The sequence below is a fragment of the Theropithecus gelada genome, chromosome 3 (genome assembly GCF_003255815.1).
Source record: "Theropithecus gelada isolate Dixy chromosome 3, Tgel_1.0, whole genome shotgun sequence".
Taxonomy (NCBI): Eukaryota; Metazoa; Chordata; class Mammalia; order Primates; family Cercopithecidae; genus Theropithecus; species Theropithecus gelada.
Window position 1 is genome coordinate 159,031,344 of NC_037670.1, and position 14,517 is coordinate 159,045,860.

The following is a 14,517-nucleotide window of genomic DNA, read 5'->3' on the forward strand; positions in this document are numbered from 1 at the left end:
CATGCATGTATTTATGTATCTATTTTTGAGACGGAGTCTCTCACTGTGGCCCAGCCTGGAGTGCAGTGGCACGATCTTGGCTCATTGCAGTCTCTCCCTCCCAGATTCAAGTGATTCTCAGGCCTCCCAAGTAGCTGGGACTACAGCTATGTGCCACCATGCCCGGCTAATTTTTGGATTTTTAGTAGAGAGTGGGTTTCACCATGTTGGCCGGGCTTCTTTCCCTCCCTCTCCCTATTCTTCTTTCCTTCCTTTCTCTCTCCCTCGCTACTTTCCAACTTTTAGCTGTGTTGAGTTTGTTGACTCATAGTGAACAAGCAGAAACTCCAATGATACTGTTACCTAAGAGGGAACTTTGCACAAGGTTGCCGTAATTAATAATTCATTCACATAATCCTCAATCTCACAAAAGCCTGGAATGGATTTCCTGTTTGCTTATGGCAGGAAAGCTACTGTGGCCAGGCTCCAACTCCTCCCACTGTAGATAGCACCAGCCTTCTTAAGCAGCATGTGGCCGGGCTCGTAGGTCATGCCTATAATACCAGCACTTTGGAAGGCCGAGGTGGGTGGATCACCTGAGGTCAGGAGTTTGAGACCAGCCTGTCTCTACTAACAATATAAAAATTACCTGGAAGTCGCAGTGGGCGCCTGTAATCCCAGCTACTCAGGAGGCTGAGGCAGGAGAATTGCTTGAACCCAGGAGACCGAGGCTGCAGTGAGCCGAGATCGCACCACTGCACTCTACCCTTGGCGACACAGCAAGACTGTCTCAAAAACAACAACAAAAAGCAAGACGTGAGACTTCTACCTGCTCACTCAGAATCATTTCTGCGCCAACCATGGCCACCTTTGTGGAGCTCAGTACCAAAGCCAAGATGCCCATTGTGGGCCTGGGCACTTGGAAGGTAAATATGCAAATCTTTGCACAGCCTTCTTCTCTGGAGGGGCTTTTGGGTGTTTTCTCTTTCTGCATTCAGCCAGGAAAGCCTGGAGGTCGGGCAGGGGTTTGGAGAGGTGAGATTCAGTCCTGGAGCCGGGACTGCGGTTGCTTTCTTTTCTCAGAGCTGATTCAGGCTGCAAAGCTCCAAGGTTGGCTTTCCCAGCAGTGCTGAGAGCTTCTCTAGCAAGTATCAGATTTCAAGCAGTGTTGGACCTAAAATTGTTTTCCAGGGCAGTTTCTCTCTCTGGCTCTAGGACACTTAATTGGGCTCAATGTTTCCCCAGAGTCTTGACTGTGGGTTTGTTGTGGGCCGGGTGGTTGCGGAGAGGATACAGAGCCCCAAGTCCTGGCATCCCTTTGCAGATCAGGGTGTGGGACTTGGGCTAGCAGAATCCATATGACCTGGGAGCTTGTTAGAAATGCAGAACTGGCCGGGTGTGGTGGCTCATGCCTGTAATCCCAGCACTTTGGGAGACCCAGACGGGAGGATTGCTTGAGCCCAGGAGTTGGAGACCAGTCTGGGCAACATGGTAAGACCCCATTTCCACAAAAAAATAAGTAAATTAGCTGGGCATGGTGGGGCGCACCTGTAGTCCCAGTCACTTGGGAGGCTGAGGTGGAGACTGAGTGTTGAGTCTGAGAGGTCAAGGCTGCAGTGAGCAGTGATGGTGCCACTTCACTCCAGTTTCGGCAACAGAGTGACATCCAAGAAAGAAAGAGAAAAAGAGAGAGAGAGAAAACGCAGAGTATCAGGCTCCACCCCAGGCTACCTAATGGGCATCTGCACTTTAAGAAGATCCACAGGTGGTTCCTGTACACACTGAAATCTACAACGTGCTGGGGCTGCCGAGAGCCTGGGCTGGGAGTCCTGAGCTCCACCCGGCTGTGTTAATGTCAGCTGGCAAAACGGCGTAAGGCACATCCAGGACTCAGTGAGGCAGGTTCCCGAGCCTCTCTTAGGCTAAGTTTGAAGTTGTTCCATCACCACCTCACTCTGCCTTCTTTGCCATTTCCATCCATGATAGCACTACCCTAACTAGTGACCATAAGCAGTCTTTGGAATTCCTCTTCTCTCCTATCTCTCATGGCTAATGTCCCTGCTGAGTCTTCTGCCTCTGGCTCTCTTTCCTTCTGTGCACCCTGATTTTTCCCCCCTTCTTGTGCCAAGCTGGAGGGTAGGACACTCTGTTGCCACACTGAGTCATTCTCAGGATACATTCTTGGTTAATCTGGGCGAACTGATCACTTCCAGCTTGATTCATGCACGGAGTCTGTTGCTTGATTAGCAAGATTTACTCAAAATCAGAGCTTCAATCCTATATAAATGGAACAAATAATCACTTCCAGAACTCCAGGGAATCTGCCCACCCTGGGTAAGTTTACCAGACAGTTTCAGAATTTTGGAATTGAATGTAAGAATTATGAAGGGAGCCTCTTCCACATGTGGAGATGATAGACTAAAGGATTATGAACTTAGCGGTGGAGGTGAAGAAGGGTGTGGTGTAGCGGTTGGGGGCACAGGGGTGTTTCTGGATGCCTGGTGGCAGCCGTTTCTTCTCCAGGTGGTAGGGCAGCTGTGCATCTATGTTTTATGTACTTTTCAATGTTTGTTATCTCGCAGTAGAAGACATTTAAAAGACTATTTTGTGAGAGATCAAGTTTTAAGTGCTTTTTGCCCCCATCATTGGCTTGGCCAGTTTAGAACAAAATATGATAATTCTATTTCTTTTCTTTTCTTTCCTTCCCTTCTTTCTCTCCCTCTCTCTCGTTCTCCCTCCCTCCCTCTTTCTTCTTATAGGAATGGAAAACAAACTGTATTCCTATAAGGTTTTCTGTTTCTCCTTTTTTTCTGAAAGGAAATTGTATAATGAATGGCCTCTACTGAGCCTTACTGTGTGTCAGGTGATTTGCTAAAAACCTAACATTCATTGCAGCATGTTATCATCACTAAGGCCTCATGAGGCTCTTGCTAATTTTTGCATTTTGCAGACAAGGTTGAGAGAGATTGAATCACCTGCTTAGACCCACACAGCCAGTAAGTGTTGGAATCCGGATTGATGCTGTAATGACCATTATCCAGATCCTTATCACTGTTTGGGGATATTGTCTGAAAATCCCTCTGGGTTATTTAGAGTCAAGCTTTCATCTGGGTCTTCAGAAAGTTGCAGTGGAGCCATCTGCACTCCCCGACACACCTGAAGACATTTCAGGACTAACCTGGATGAAAGGAAACTGACTTTAACTAGGACAGGACATAAGGACATAATCATAAAATTAATTCACTTTCCTCCTTTTCTTTTGAAAACTTTTCTAAAGTGTGTATCCTCCTGGATATCCCCTGGCCAAGGAGAGCCCAGTGAGGCCTTGGTTTGGAGAAACTGGGCCATGTGGGGCAGCCTATTGAAGGTGGTCTGGGGATAAGAGACTATGTTGGTTGCTGACTGTGGTGTAATTCCGGCTACTCCGGAGGTGGGAGGATTGCTTGAACCTGGGAGTGTGAGGCCAGCCTGGGCAACATGGCAACTCCCCATCGCTTAAAAAAAAAATAATACATGTGTGATGGGCTTTTCTTTTGCTTTTCAGTCTCCTCTCGGCAAAGTGAAAGAAGCGGTGAAGGTGGCCATTGATGCAGGGTATCGCCACATTGACTGTGCCTATGTCTATCAGAATGAACATGAGGTGGGGGAAGCCATCCAAGAGAAGATCCAAGAGCAGGCTGTGAAGCGGGAGGACCTGTTCATCGTCAGCAAGGTGTACATGGCGCATTGGGTGGGAGGCCTTCACTTGAAGGCAGGCAGAAGTATCTGGGTCGGGTCGGCAGCGAGATCTCTGTCAGCCTTTTCTATATGTAGCCCTTTTCATCCCTGCCTTGATAACATCCGTGGATACAATTCTATCCATACTCCAAGCCGCTATTGATCATTGAACATGTCGTTGCTGCGCCACCTGCCTGCGGGTTGGTTTTCCCACAGTGGGCTTGTCTCCATGGAGCCCTGCACTGCCCTGGGCCTCCGTGTTCCCCATCAGAGGGATCCACCATCTGCCCAGAGGCAGTCAGAGGCCAAGGGTACAGGCAGGGCTTGATGTGTGGTCTCCCTGTCAGCACTGTGGACATGCGACTATGTCCCTGAGGCTGTCAGCCAGAGGGCATTTTGGAAACAGTAGGAGCATTTTTCTATTGTCACATATGATTTTCTTCATTAAATCTATCGAAAGGTGAGGTACACAATGTTTTAAAAAAGAAGGGGGTGTTGGGTGTGAGGGGGTTGAGAATCACTGGATTTACATTATACACAACTTGCGAGAAAACACTAGTTCTAGGTACTTGGATATTGCATACATCTGGTGGGACATATAGACCCCACTGTGTAGCAGCCAAGTGTGGATAAAGCCCTTATAAAGTTATCATTTGGGGCCTGACAGGCTTGATAAGGGACCTATCAGATAGGTCAGATAAAGGACCATCTTTCTCGAAGGCCTAAGAATGCTTGACATTTAAAAGTTACACACAAGTCCTACTCTCAGAGAGCCCACAGTTGAGGAAGAGACTGAGACAGGTAAACATTTCAAATCTGTGGCCACATTTACTTAAATGATCTGAGAGACATATAGAGTACTAGGAGAGTTGAAAAAGTAAATTGGTTTTAACACTTAAGACATGTCATTGACGTGCTGAGCCCTGGTGATCTTCCACACTGTGTCGTAGATCTTAATCAGCTTTGTTATAAATGGCCTGTGCCAGGTTAGATCAGGGTGCAAATCAAAAGGCAAAGACAATGGGTATAATGTGGCCCTTCCTTTTCTCAGTATTAACAGCTCACTGTTGCACTCTTTGCAGTTGGGGCCCACTTTCTTTGAGAGACCGCTTGTGAGGAAAGCCTTTGAGAAGACCCTCAAGGACCTGAAGCTGAGCTATCTGGACGTCTATCTTATTCACTGGCCACAGGGATTCAAGGTTTGAGTGACTCCCTTTCTCAGCCTCTAGTTTCTGAGCAGGTGTCAGAAAATACTAGCTGCACTAGGGCTGGGGGGTGGTATGGACTGGAGCAAGAGACCTTGTAGTTCATAATTGGGAGTGTCAGGTGGTCAGGAAGAGACCTTGGAGCAGAAAGACGCTGGCATGGAAGGGAGGCTGAGGCCATGTGTGCTGCTGAGGTGGCCACATGCCTGCGTTTTCTTGCAGTTATGTCTGAGAGAAGCCATGATTTCTGGCAGCCCAGACAAGTTGCAACTGCCCTATCACCTTTGTCTTGATTTCGTGCCCCACAGTTGCCCTCCCAGGAAATCCCTTGGATTACACTTTCATAACTATATTCCAGGGCCTAATTATCTTATTAAGCAAAGCACACCCCGGGAGTGGCATCTTGGAGAAAAGCCCAAGTGCGGTGATGTTGGAAGGAAGCCAATAGTCATCGCGGCTCCCATTGCCTGGGGCTCTGCTCTAGCTGCTCCTGAGGGGTGGGAGAGACAAATTTCCAGCTCTCTCCCCTCCTGACCAGCGGGAGTGCTGATGGCCTGCCATCCCTCATTCCATGTCTCTTCTAGAAGCTGCAAGGATGGAAGCTGGCCAATATCTTCCCCAGAAAACCACACCCTGGAGATCTAATCCTTATCCAGTGATACTGAAATGAAAGTTTGCCTTTGGGTGTACACAGGATCTAGGTGTATGAGGTGAATGTCTATGGTGATAAAGGTGGCTTCTGGAATGTACTAACTGCAGATCTTAACGTCAATCCAGTGGTTTCTAAAATATATGGATTAATATGCTATAGTAGATATAGAGATTTTATTTAAACTCACATACTTGTAGCATGTACTGCAGAGTCTGAAAAACTGGTGTGCACATGTGGTATTTAGCAAGAGTCAGGACCCTGAAACCTTGTTTAACAGAACCAAGTGCCGTGATGCAGATTCCAGTAAACTTTTCATTCTGTATTTACAGTCTGGGGATAACATTTTTCCCAAAGATGATAAAGGTAATATCATCGGTGGAAAAGCAACGTTCTTGGATGCCTGGGAGGTAGGTTCCAGCTTCCTCTACGTGTGCTGGGAGAGAAATCTTCAGTTATCCATGAGACTTCCCGTTGATATGAAAGAGGCCGTGTGCCTGATGCTTTCTAATTTCATCATTGTGATTCTCTAGCTCTTCTAATATCTTCCTCATCACCTTTGGCTTTTGGGTGCATCTGATACTATTTAGATTTCAAGTCTAGAACTGAGTCTTCCAATAAGACTGGAAATACAATGTACCCCACTTTGGGGAACACACATGCTGTTCACAAACCAGGGCGAGCCATTTGAAACAGGAGGTTTGGGCCTGGGTTTGCTCATAGCAGCTGAGTAACCTAGGGTCAGTTTTGTAACTCTTTTAGTGCTGAGTTTTCTTTTCTTAAAAAAGAAGTCTTATAACACATACTACTAATATATATTTTTGAGGGTACAATAAAGATTAAGATGGTTTACATGCCAGAAACATTAGTCACAGTAGCCATTTAATCATCTAAACCTATAAGACAGGGTTAACATCCACCTTTATAAATAATGACATTTGAAGCCTAGATTGATTGGTGACTTGCGCAGGTCATGTCACAATGTGTGTGGCAGAGCTGGGATTGGACCTAGACTCATCTGAGTCACAAGTCCAACCACCAAAGCCATCAGCGTGGTGCTTGGCAGGCAGTGAACACAAATCCAGAAATCAGGGAGCCTGAGTGCCCTGCTTCCCAGATCACATCATGACCTGTTTCACATCATTCACATTCAAAGTGAATTAGGGATCAGTGTTTTCTCTGATCGTTTTTTATTATACCAGTCTATCCTTTTGCAAATGCTAGTAGAGAACAAAGTGGAGGAATGAGTTATAAATGAACACTGGCATATGACTCCAAGAGTTAATGGTGTCATAGTGGCAGCTGTCTGTGTAGGGATGCATGTAGTTGCGAGTTTGTATTGTGTTTTACAAGGGAAAATATATTAAGCCTCACCTTTCTGAAATGCTTAGAATTGACAAGATTCAATTAAATGTAGCTTTTTCTGTGTATTGTTGGTCCAAAAACATTAATCCACAAACACAACATTCTTTTTTTAAAGACAGACTCTCACTTTGTCACCCAGGCTGGAGTGCAGTGGCTTCATCTTGGCTCACTGCAACATCCCTCTATCGAGTTAAAGCCATTCTCCTGCCTTAGCCTCCTGAGTAGCTGGGACTGCACGTGCATACAACCACGCTCGGCTAACTTTTGTATTTTTAGTAGTGACAGGGTTTCACCGTATTAGCCAGACTGGTCTCGAACTCCTGACCTCAGGGGATCCACCCATCTCGGCTTCCCAGAGTACTCGGATTACAGGTGTGAGCCACTGCACCTGGCAGTTTGCCTTACATTTGATCAGTTTTTTTGCCTTAGCTCCTATGATGATATTAAGTATGGCAAGTATGTAAGTGTAGCCTGCGTCTCACAGTGCTGTTTTCTGAATGAATACAGGAATGACTGTTAAATAAAACATTTGAAAGCCATGAAAAGATATCAGTGATCAAGGTCACAGGCTCTGATTTGAAACAAGCAGGCTTGAATATGAAAGCACTGGATGTTTCTGTAGACCCACAGCCAGTTCAGTAGAAACCTCATTGACCACCCTGAAGCAGACGGGAGGAAAAAGTATAAAGATGTCAAGTTCGAAGACAGGCAAACTAACCTGACCTATGATGTACAATAGCTTTTAAATTATCTAATTGCTCCATCGGCAGTTTGAGGGAACCTTAAGATTTCATAGCTTTTAAACTCTTCTCCTCAACTGAGTAACTTCCTCTACGCTAGTGGTCTCAATGTTGGCTGAGCATTAGAATCACCTGAGGAGTTTACAAATCCCAATGTCTAGGCTACAACTCAGATAAAATCTGTAACAAACTCCGGGGGGTGAAACCCAGCCACCGATATTACTTTTATTTTTGTTTGTTTTAATTTAGAGAGTCTTGTCCTATTGCCTAGGCTGCGGTACAGTGGCAAGATCATAGCACAGTGCAGCCTCGGACTCCTGGGCTCAAGCAATCCTCCCAAGTAGCTGGGATCAGAGGCACATGCGACCACATCCAGCTAATTAAAAAAAATTTTTCTGGTAGACACAGAGTCTTGCTATGTTGCCCAGGATGGTCTCGAACACCTGGCCTCAAGCAATCCTCCTGTCTCAGGCTCTGATAATGTGTATCAGAAAGATATATGTTATTAGTATGCATTATAAGACTTTAAGAAGAGAATATGAAGGTCTACAAGAGTTAAAAAACTTACCCTAGGTTGCTGAAACCCAGGCCCAAACCCCCTGTTCCAATCCTATCCCAAAGTGCTGAGATTACAGTCATGAGCCACTGCATCCACCGGTAGTTTTTAAACTTCTCTGGTGATTCCAAGTTGCAGCCAAAGTTGAGAAGGGCTGGATAAAGAGTTCCCTGAACAAGTCATGTTCATCCCTGCCTCTGAGCTTTGCTATTGCCTTCCTGTCTCATAGGCTCATGTTTTTCCCCTCTTTTCTCTCTCTCTCTGTTTTTGTTTGTTTGTTTGTTTTTTGTTTTTAGGCTCACTTTAAACTCTACCTGAAGGTCTGCCCTGACAGCTGCAGGCTGTGTGAATCTCTTCCTTCTCTGCCCTTTCTGACTCTGTCTATGCCACGGTCATGTTATCTGAGGTAACCTCGGGGTCATGGTTAATGGCTCCACAGAAGGGAACCCTAACAGTTTAATTGGACTATGAGAATCCCAGAAGAAGGAAGCACATTGTATACTTTTACATCCTGACAACTTCTGGAACATGCAATAGATGGCTAATAAATACATGTTGCATTGGAGGCTGCTGCTAACATATATGATATCTTTGGGCAAGTTTGGAAAATGCCCAATATAGGCTAAAAGTTATACAAAGATTCCCTTCCTTGGGGGTCCCTGTAGTTTCTGTACCGGGAAGCATGGCTGGATATGCAGACGGTGGGTCAGGTTTCAGCCCCACACAACCCCTTGCCCAGGTGCCCCTGCCAGGGCATAATCTATACGCATGACCTTCCTGCAAACCCAAGCACGGTTGATGTGGGAGAAAGTGACTCAGGACCCACAAGTGAGGCTTCTCCACATGCTGCAGCCTCTTCCTGACTAACACAGCTTGCCCAGGTTTGGGTGTACAATGCGCACACAGCAGTAGCTACCCACTGTCATTTGGATTCATTAAAAATAAAATCATCTCATAAGTTTGCAAATGTTCATTTTTTATTTTTTTATTTTTTGCATTACAAAACTTTCATATTTCCCCTGTGTACAGAAGTATAATTTTGAGTGTGTTTCTTTATGTGTAAGGTGAGGGTGGCAAGAATATAAAATCTTTACCTGTTACTCCTAGTTTTTCTTGGGCTGAGGAGGGGCAGTAGTACTGGAACATTCACTGATGGGCACCCAGGCCCTGGACTGAAATTTCCTGTGAATGCCTCGGCTAACCCTGTTGTTCTGGATCCTTTAGCAATCTCTGACCCAGGGAGGACTAAGGGAAGCCAGGGTCCCTGTAGTCCCTCTGGGGCTGCCCAAAAGGTCTTCCTTTCTATGACAGGCCATGGAGGAGCTGGTGGATGAGGGGCTGGTGAAAGCCCTTGGCATCTCCAATTTCAACCACTTCCAGATTGAGAAGCTCTTGAACAAACCTGGACTGAAATATAAACCAGTGACTAACCAGGTAAATTCTGTTTAGTATAAGGGTAAATAAAGGTCTTGCCCTATTACTTCTTAAACATTGGGAGGAATGTTCAATGCTATGTATGCCCCGAGTGTCACCTCAGGGGTCAGTGATCAGGACACTTGTGGGAGGTGTGAGGCTGATCTCATGGATTTTTTAGCAAGAATCTCAGTGGGTAGATGTTTGGTCTTTGCTTGGTGGTCTTTGGGTGTCTGTGTAGAACTCCCTATGACCAACTCAAAAAGCCAGCCAGCTTTCCCCGTGATGAGGATTGTTTGCTGTTGCAGGTTGAGTGTCACCCGTACCTCACGCAGGAGAAACTGATCCAGTATTGCCACTCCAAGGGCATCACCGTTACAGCCTACAGCCCGCTGGGCTCTCCGGATAGACCTTGGTGAGGCTTCCAAGCAGTGGATCCTTCTCTTGATAATCTTAAAAACATTATTTTATATTTGGTAAATATTGGTATGAGACCATAAGTCACTGGTAAGGTAATGCATTTGGTACAACCAAATGGGAAGACGGTGGTAAAAAATGGGAATTGAAAAGCCACAACAACAGCAACAACAAAAACATGGGCGACGTGTTTGACCCTCTGGGAATATTTCCAGTTCAGCCACCCAAGGATGAACCAGGCTTTGCAAAACGCTGAGGCTTCAGAGCCCGGGGGAAGGACCCAAGCTTCCAGGTCCTCCTGCCTGTCTCCCAGATGGAGAGGCTCTGATGATCAGTCTTGAGACCCTCATTGGTGTGGTGTCCATCTGTACATGGTAGCCATGGTGATTGTTCACATCAGCATCTTTCTGCCTCTAGGGCCAAGCCAGAGGACCCTTCCCTGCTGGAGGATCCCAAGATTAAGGAGATTGCTGCAAAGCACAAGAAAACCACAGCCCAGGTACCATATTTTTATTTTTCTTGTTATCCAACAAGTCTTTTTTCCAGTCTCATGTTTCATTTCTTGTGTTGTCCTCAACTAACTCTTTAAAGGGGAAGAACACAGGAGCTGAAGCCATCTAAAGTGTTTCCTTCGAAGTCTGTTGGAACCTCCAGGAAACACAAGAGCCGTCACTGAAACAAAGATAGCTTCTGCCTCACAGCTTCCTGTTAAGCCCTACAGCCAAGTCGCAAAGCATGGCTTTGAAGTCTAGGGATATAGGTGCAGATGCCACCTCCACCTCTGATCAGCCTTACGACCTAAACTGCTTTCTTTATTCCTAAAAAATGAAGATCACAGAGTTGTCCCTAAGGAGAAGGGAGAGAATGAAGCGAGGGGCTGACACAAATCTAATAGCTCAAAGGGCTCAGTCAGTATCAGCGATTGTACCTGAAGCCACAGTGAGCTGCAGAGATGTTTTATTCTTCCGTTCCATAAAAGGAGGGGTCCTTGTAGCTGAGTGGAAACATGATGTCCCCTTTCCGCACAGGTTCTGATCCGTTTCCATATCCAGAGGAATGTGATTGTGATCCCCAAGTCTGTGACACCAGCACGCATTGTTGAGAACATTCAGGTAAGATCCCGGCTGGTCGGCCCTGGTACTTCTCAGTGGGGTGGGGCAGAGGCAGACCCTCTCACCAGGATTCTCACCTCATTCCTCCACTGTCTTTGGCCCCCTCCGTTCCCACCACCCTATCATTTTCCAGTATAGGGTGCTAGGCTCAATATACCTGAGATGAATGACCCATGGGCTTAGGACATGCTGGGGACGGTGCCTGCTGAAGCCCTGTCAGGTGTGAGCACAGCTGTGCCTCACACCACTGAGAAGACCCTCAGTTGCCCCTGAGCAGCTAAGCCCTGGGCCACCACATGAGCAGACTGTCCTGGCCTCCCTGCTCATCTTCTGGCAGCAGAGGAGGTGTGAACTGTCCTTGGAGAACTGTCTTCTAGAAGGGCGCATCATGGAGCACAGGGCCTGTGCACACCTGGGGCTTAGTGCCTGTGAGCCTGGTCTCCCTCCCCTAGAACACTGAGCACTACAAATACTGTGGTCTTTGTGTAGGACCTAATTTAGAGAAAAATTTGCATCCCGTGGACATAATGGGAAAAACACCTGTGACCAGTTTGTGCTGCTAGAACTCCCTGCTAGAATGGCTGACAGTCTCCAGTCACAGCAGTAATGGCCTTACTGATGATGTACTGGAACTCCTATCTTTCCAGGTCTTTGACTTTAAATTGAGTGATGAGGAGATGGCAACCATCCTCACCTTCAACAGAAACTGGAGGGCCTGCACCGGGTTGCAGTAAGTTGCATGGAGTTAACTAGGAGCATTGCCAGGAGATTTTCTAAACTGGTAGAGAGTTAGCTGAAAGGACTAGAAGGCTGCTGGGACTACTTGTGTCTTCAAATACAATTTTGGGGCAGTTTTGTAAGTAAAAATTGGGGTGCCTGGGAATCACTGCGAGGGACACATCTCTAATTGCTGCTCATTGTCTGAACTTCTGGATGTAGAGCTAGAATTGTAACAGAAGGTGTGTTGTCAATAGGCAGAAGGTGAGCATTCATTTATTCCTACATTCAATAAATATCTAGTGGTCCTCTATGTGCCAGGCATTTTCTAGGTGCTTGGGTTATCATACTATGCAAAGCTGCTGCCTCCACATGCTTAGGGAGGGAGGGAAGAAGACAGAACAGAAATAAATCAACTCAAAATACATGTGACAGACAGTAACAAATGCTAGACAGAAAAATAAAGTAGGGCAAAGTGGATAGGAAGTGGTGGGTGGTAGTGGGACGGATCCTTTATACAGGGTGGGTCAAGGGAGGCTTTGCTGTGAAGGATATGCCATATGCATATTTGGGGAAAGAGCATTCTTGGAATTGATAACAGCAGGTGCCAAGGCCCTGAGGTGGGATTGTGTTTAGAGCATTCAAGGAAGAAGGCCAGGGAGGCTGGATTAAATAATCTCCAAATGCCTCTTAAAGGAGGTGGTGGTAACTCTACTTTAAATGTCAGATAAGTGGTTGAAAGAAAGTTTTCACTCTGGCTAGGTGGGAATCCTAAATCATCTCTTTACAATCAATACTTTCTGATTAATGTATCTAATGAAATATATCAAAGAGAGTTGTCTGGCATTTATTACTTCGAGGTCTGTAATTCAATGACAATTTGAATTTCTTCCAATGTTTCTATAGCCAAAATGATTTTTCAGCTTTTAAAAATGGTTTCAGTATCTCAAGCACAGCTTGCTTGTCGTGATATTCCATATCTATTCTGCCCACCTTTAGTATCACAGAAGCCTTTCCTCATCTTATAATGGCTTATTTTTATCAGTGTTTAACAAAGTAGCAGCTGCTTAGTGTAAAAAGGCAGGGTGAACATAAAATGGGACTCTCCCCCAAACTGAATGGCTGACCTTCCAATGAACATCATATCCAGTGGAGGCAATGGGTTGGTGGCTCAGGAGTAAGTGCACCTGGCCTCAGATCCAACACTAACCCTGGTTTCTTAGCTGTGTGACGTTGGGTAAATTTCCTAGTTTTTCTTAGTTGGTTTCTTTACCTATAAAGTAGGATGATAATACTCATCTCGGCTAACATCCATTGAACCTTCGCTGAGAATGTGCCAGGGTCCTGAGCCCTTTGCCAGTGCTATTATCTCATTTAATACTCATAACAAACCCCAAGCTGTCAATTCTGCCGTTGTTTCCTACCTCAGCATGTTGTGACAGTGGATTGGGACAAGACTTGTCAGTTGCCTCACCTGACACCAGGCTAACCATGAGTTGTCATTCTGAGTTGTTTCCCGTGCCCTGGTCACTGTCTGTCCTCCTTCCTAGCAAAGCCCTCGTATCAGTTTGAGGGAAGGTCAAGGTGTGAGCACCCTTCTTATATTCTTGCAGGGAGGAGGCTGAGAGAGCACAGATATGATAGAGTCCACCAAAGAAGAATGCCTTCTCAACCAGAGTTTTTGCTTTGATGGAACAGAGTTTCTCTCTTTTCTTGTTTCTGCAGATCCTCTCATTTGGAGGACTACCCCTACCATGCAGAATATTGAGGTTGAATCTCCTGGAGACATTACACAGGGAATTCTCTTTCTTCGCTGAAGTGTGACTATCTCCACTCACGTCCTATTTTAGCCAAGCTTATCTGAGATCACAGTGAACTTCATCCTGCTGTAGACCAGAATCGAGGTGCTGTTTTAGACATGTATTTCTGTATGTGCAACTAGGATCAGAATATCACAGAAAAACATGGCTTGAATAAGCAGATGACAATTTTTTCCACTTCTCTGATCTGAACAAATGTTTGTTAAGCACAAGAAATTCTGCCAACACTGAGGATGTAAAGATCAATAATAAAAAATAATGATGGTAACCAAGATGGATTGAGAGTGGACTATGTTCCCATACCATGTGAAGTGTTTTCCTGTGGGGGAAGTCACTGAATCCTCAAAATAACCCCACTGAGGTAGGTCCTCTTAACATCTTAGGAGGGAGAGAGGAGGAACTTGTCAAGGCCACTCCGGTAGTAAGTGACTGAACCAAGTTTGAAAGGCAGGCAGGCTCTGGGAGAGCTCACAGCGATCGATGGTCATCCTCTTCCTCCTGAGTCTTTTCCTGCCACCTTTCCTCCTTGCCTGTCTCCACTCATTCCCTGTCTTGCTCTCCCACCTTGTCTTCAATACACCATCATGCCAAAGAGTCAATGGCACAGCCTGCAAACTCCACAAAGATGCTACTGTTCACTGAGAGAGATGTGGCATTTCCTTGGAAACTATGGTGGAAATACAATACAGATGCTTACTATTGTCATTAATCTGGAACATTTCTGTTTGTCCTATAATAATCGCTTCTTATGAAATATTCCAACTATATAGAAATGCACAGAAAATAAAGTAATGAGCCTCTGGTCACCCACATTATAATGTTAACAA

General features: G+C 45.7%; 1 protein-coding gene across 1 annotated transcript; it reads left to right on the forward strand.

Annotated features, from left to right (window-relative positions):
- Positions 1-537: 537 nt before the first annotated feature.
- LOC112621838 (aldo-keto reductase family 1 member B10-like) lies at positions 538-13,962 on the forward strand. The gene is made up of 10 exons (XM_025381273.1): positions 538-905; positions 3,524-3,691; positions 4,779-4,895; positions 5,883-5,960; positions 9,523-9,645; positions 9,933-10,039; positions 10,459-10,540; positions 11,070-11,153; positions 11,801-11,883; positions 13,596-13,962. Exons 1-10 carry the CDS (start codon positions 840-842, stop codon positions 13,636-13,638), a joined length of 951 nt encoding a protein of 316 aa, XP_025237058.1. The 5' UTR covers positions 538-839; the 3' UTR covers positions 13,639-13,962.
- The last annotated feature ends 555 nt before the right edge of the window (positions 13,963-14,517 follow it).

Excerpts from the sequence above, each read along its gene's own strand:
- LOC112621838 (XM_025381273.1), top strand. The coding sequence starts at position 840 with ATGGCCACCTTTGTGGAGCTCAGTACCAAAGCCAAGATGCCCATTGTG. Across the intron at positions 5,961-9,522 it reads CGTTCTTGGATGCCTGGGAG|GCCATGGAGGAGCTGGTGGA; the intron begins GTAGGTTCCAGC and ends TTTCTATGACAG. Across the intron at positions 10,541-11,069 it reads ACAAGAAAACCACAGCCCAG|GTTCTGATCCGTTTCCATAT; the intron begins GTACCATATTTT and ends CTTTCCGCACAG.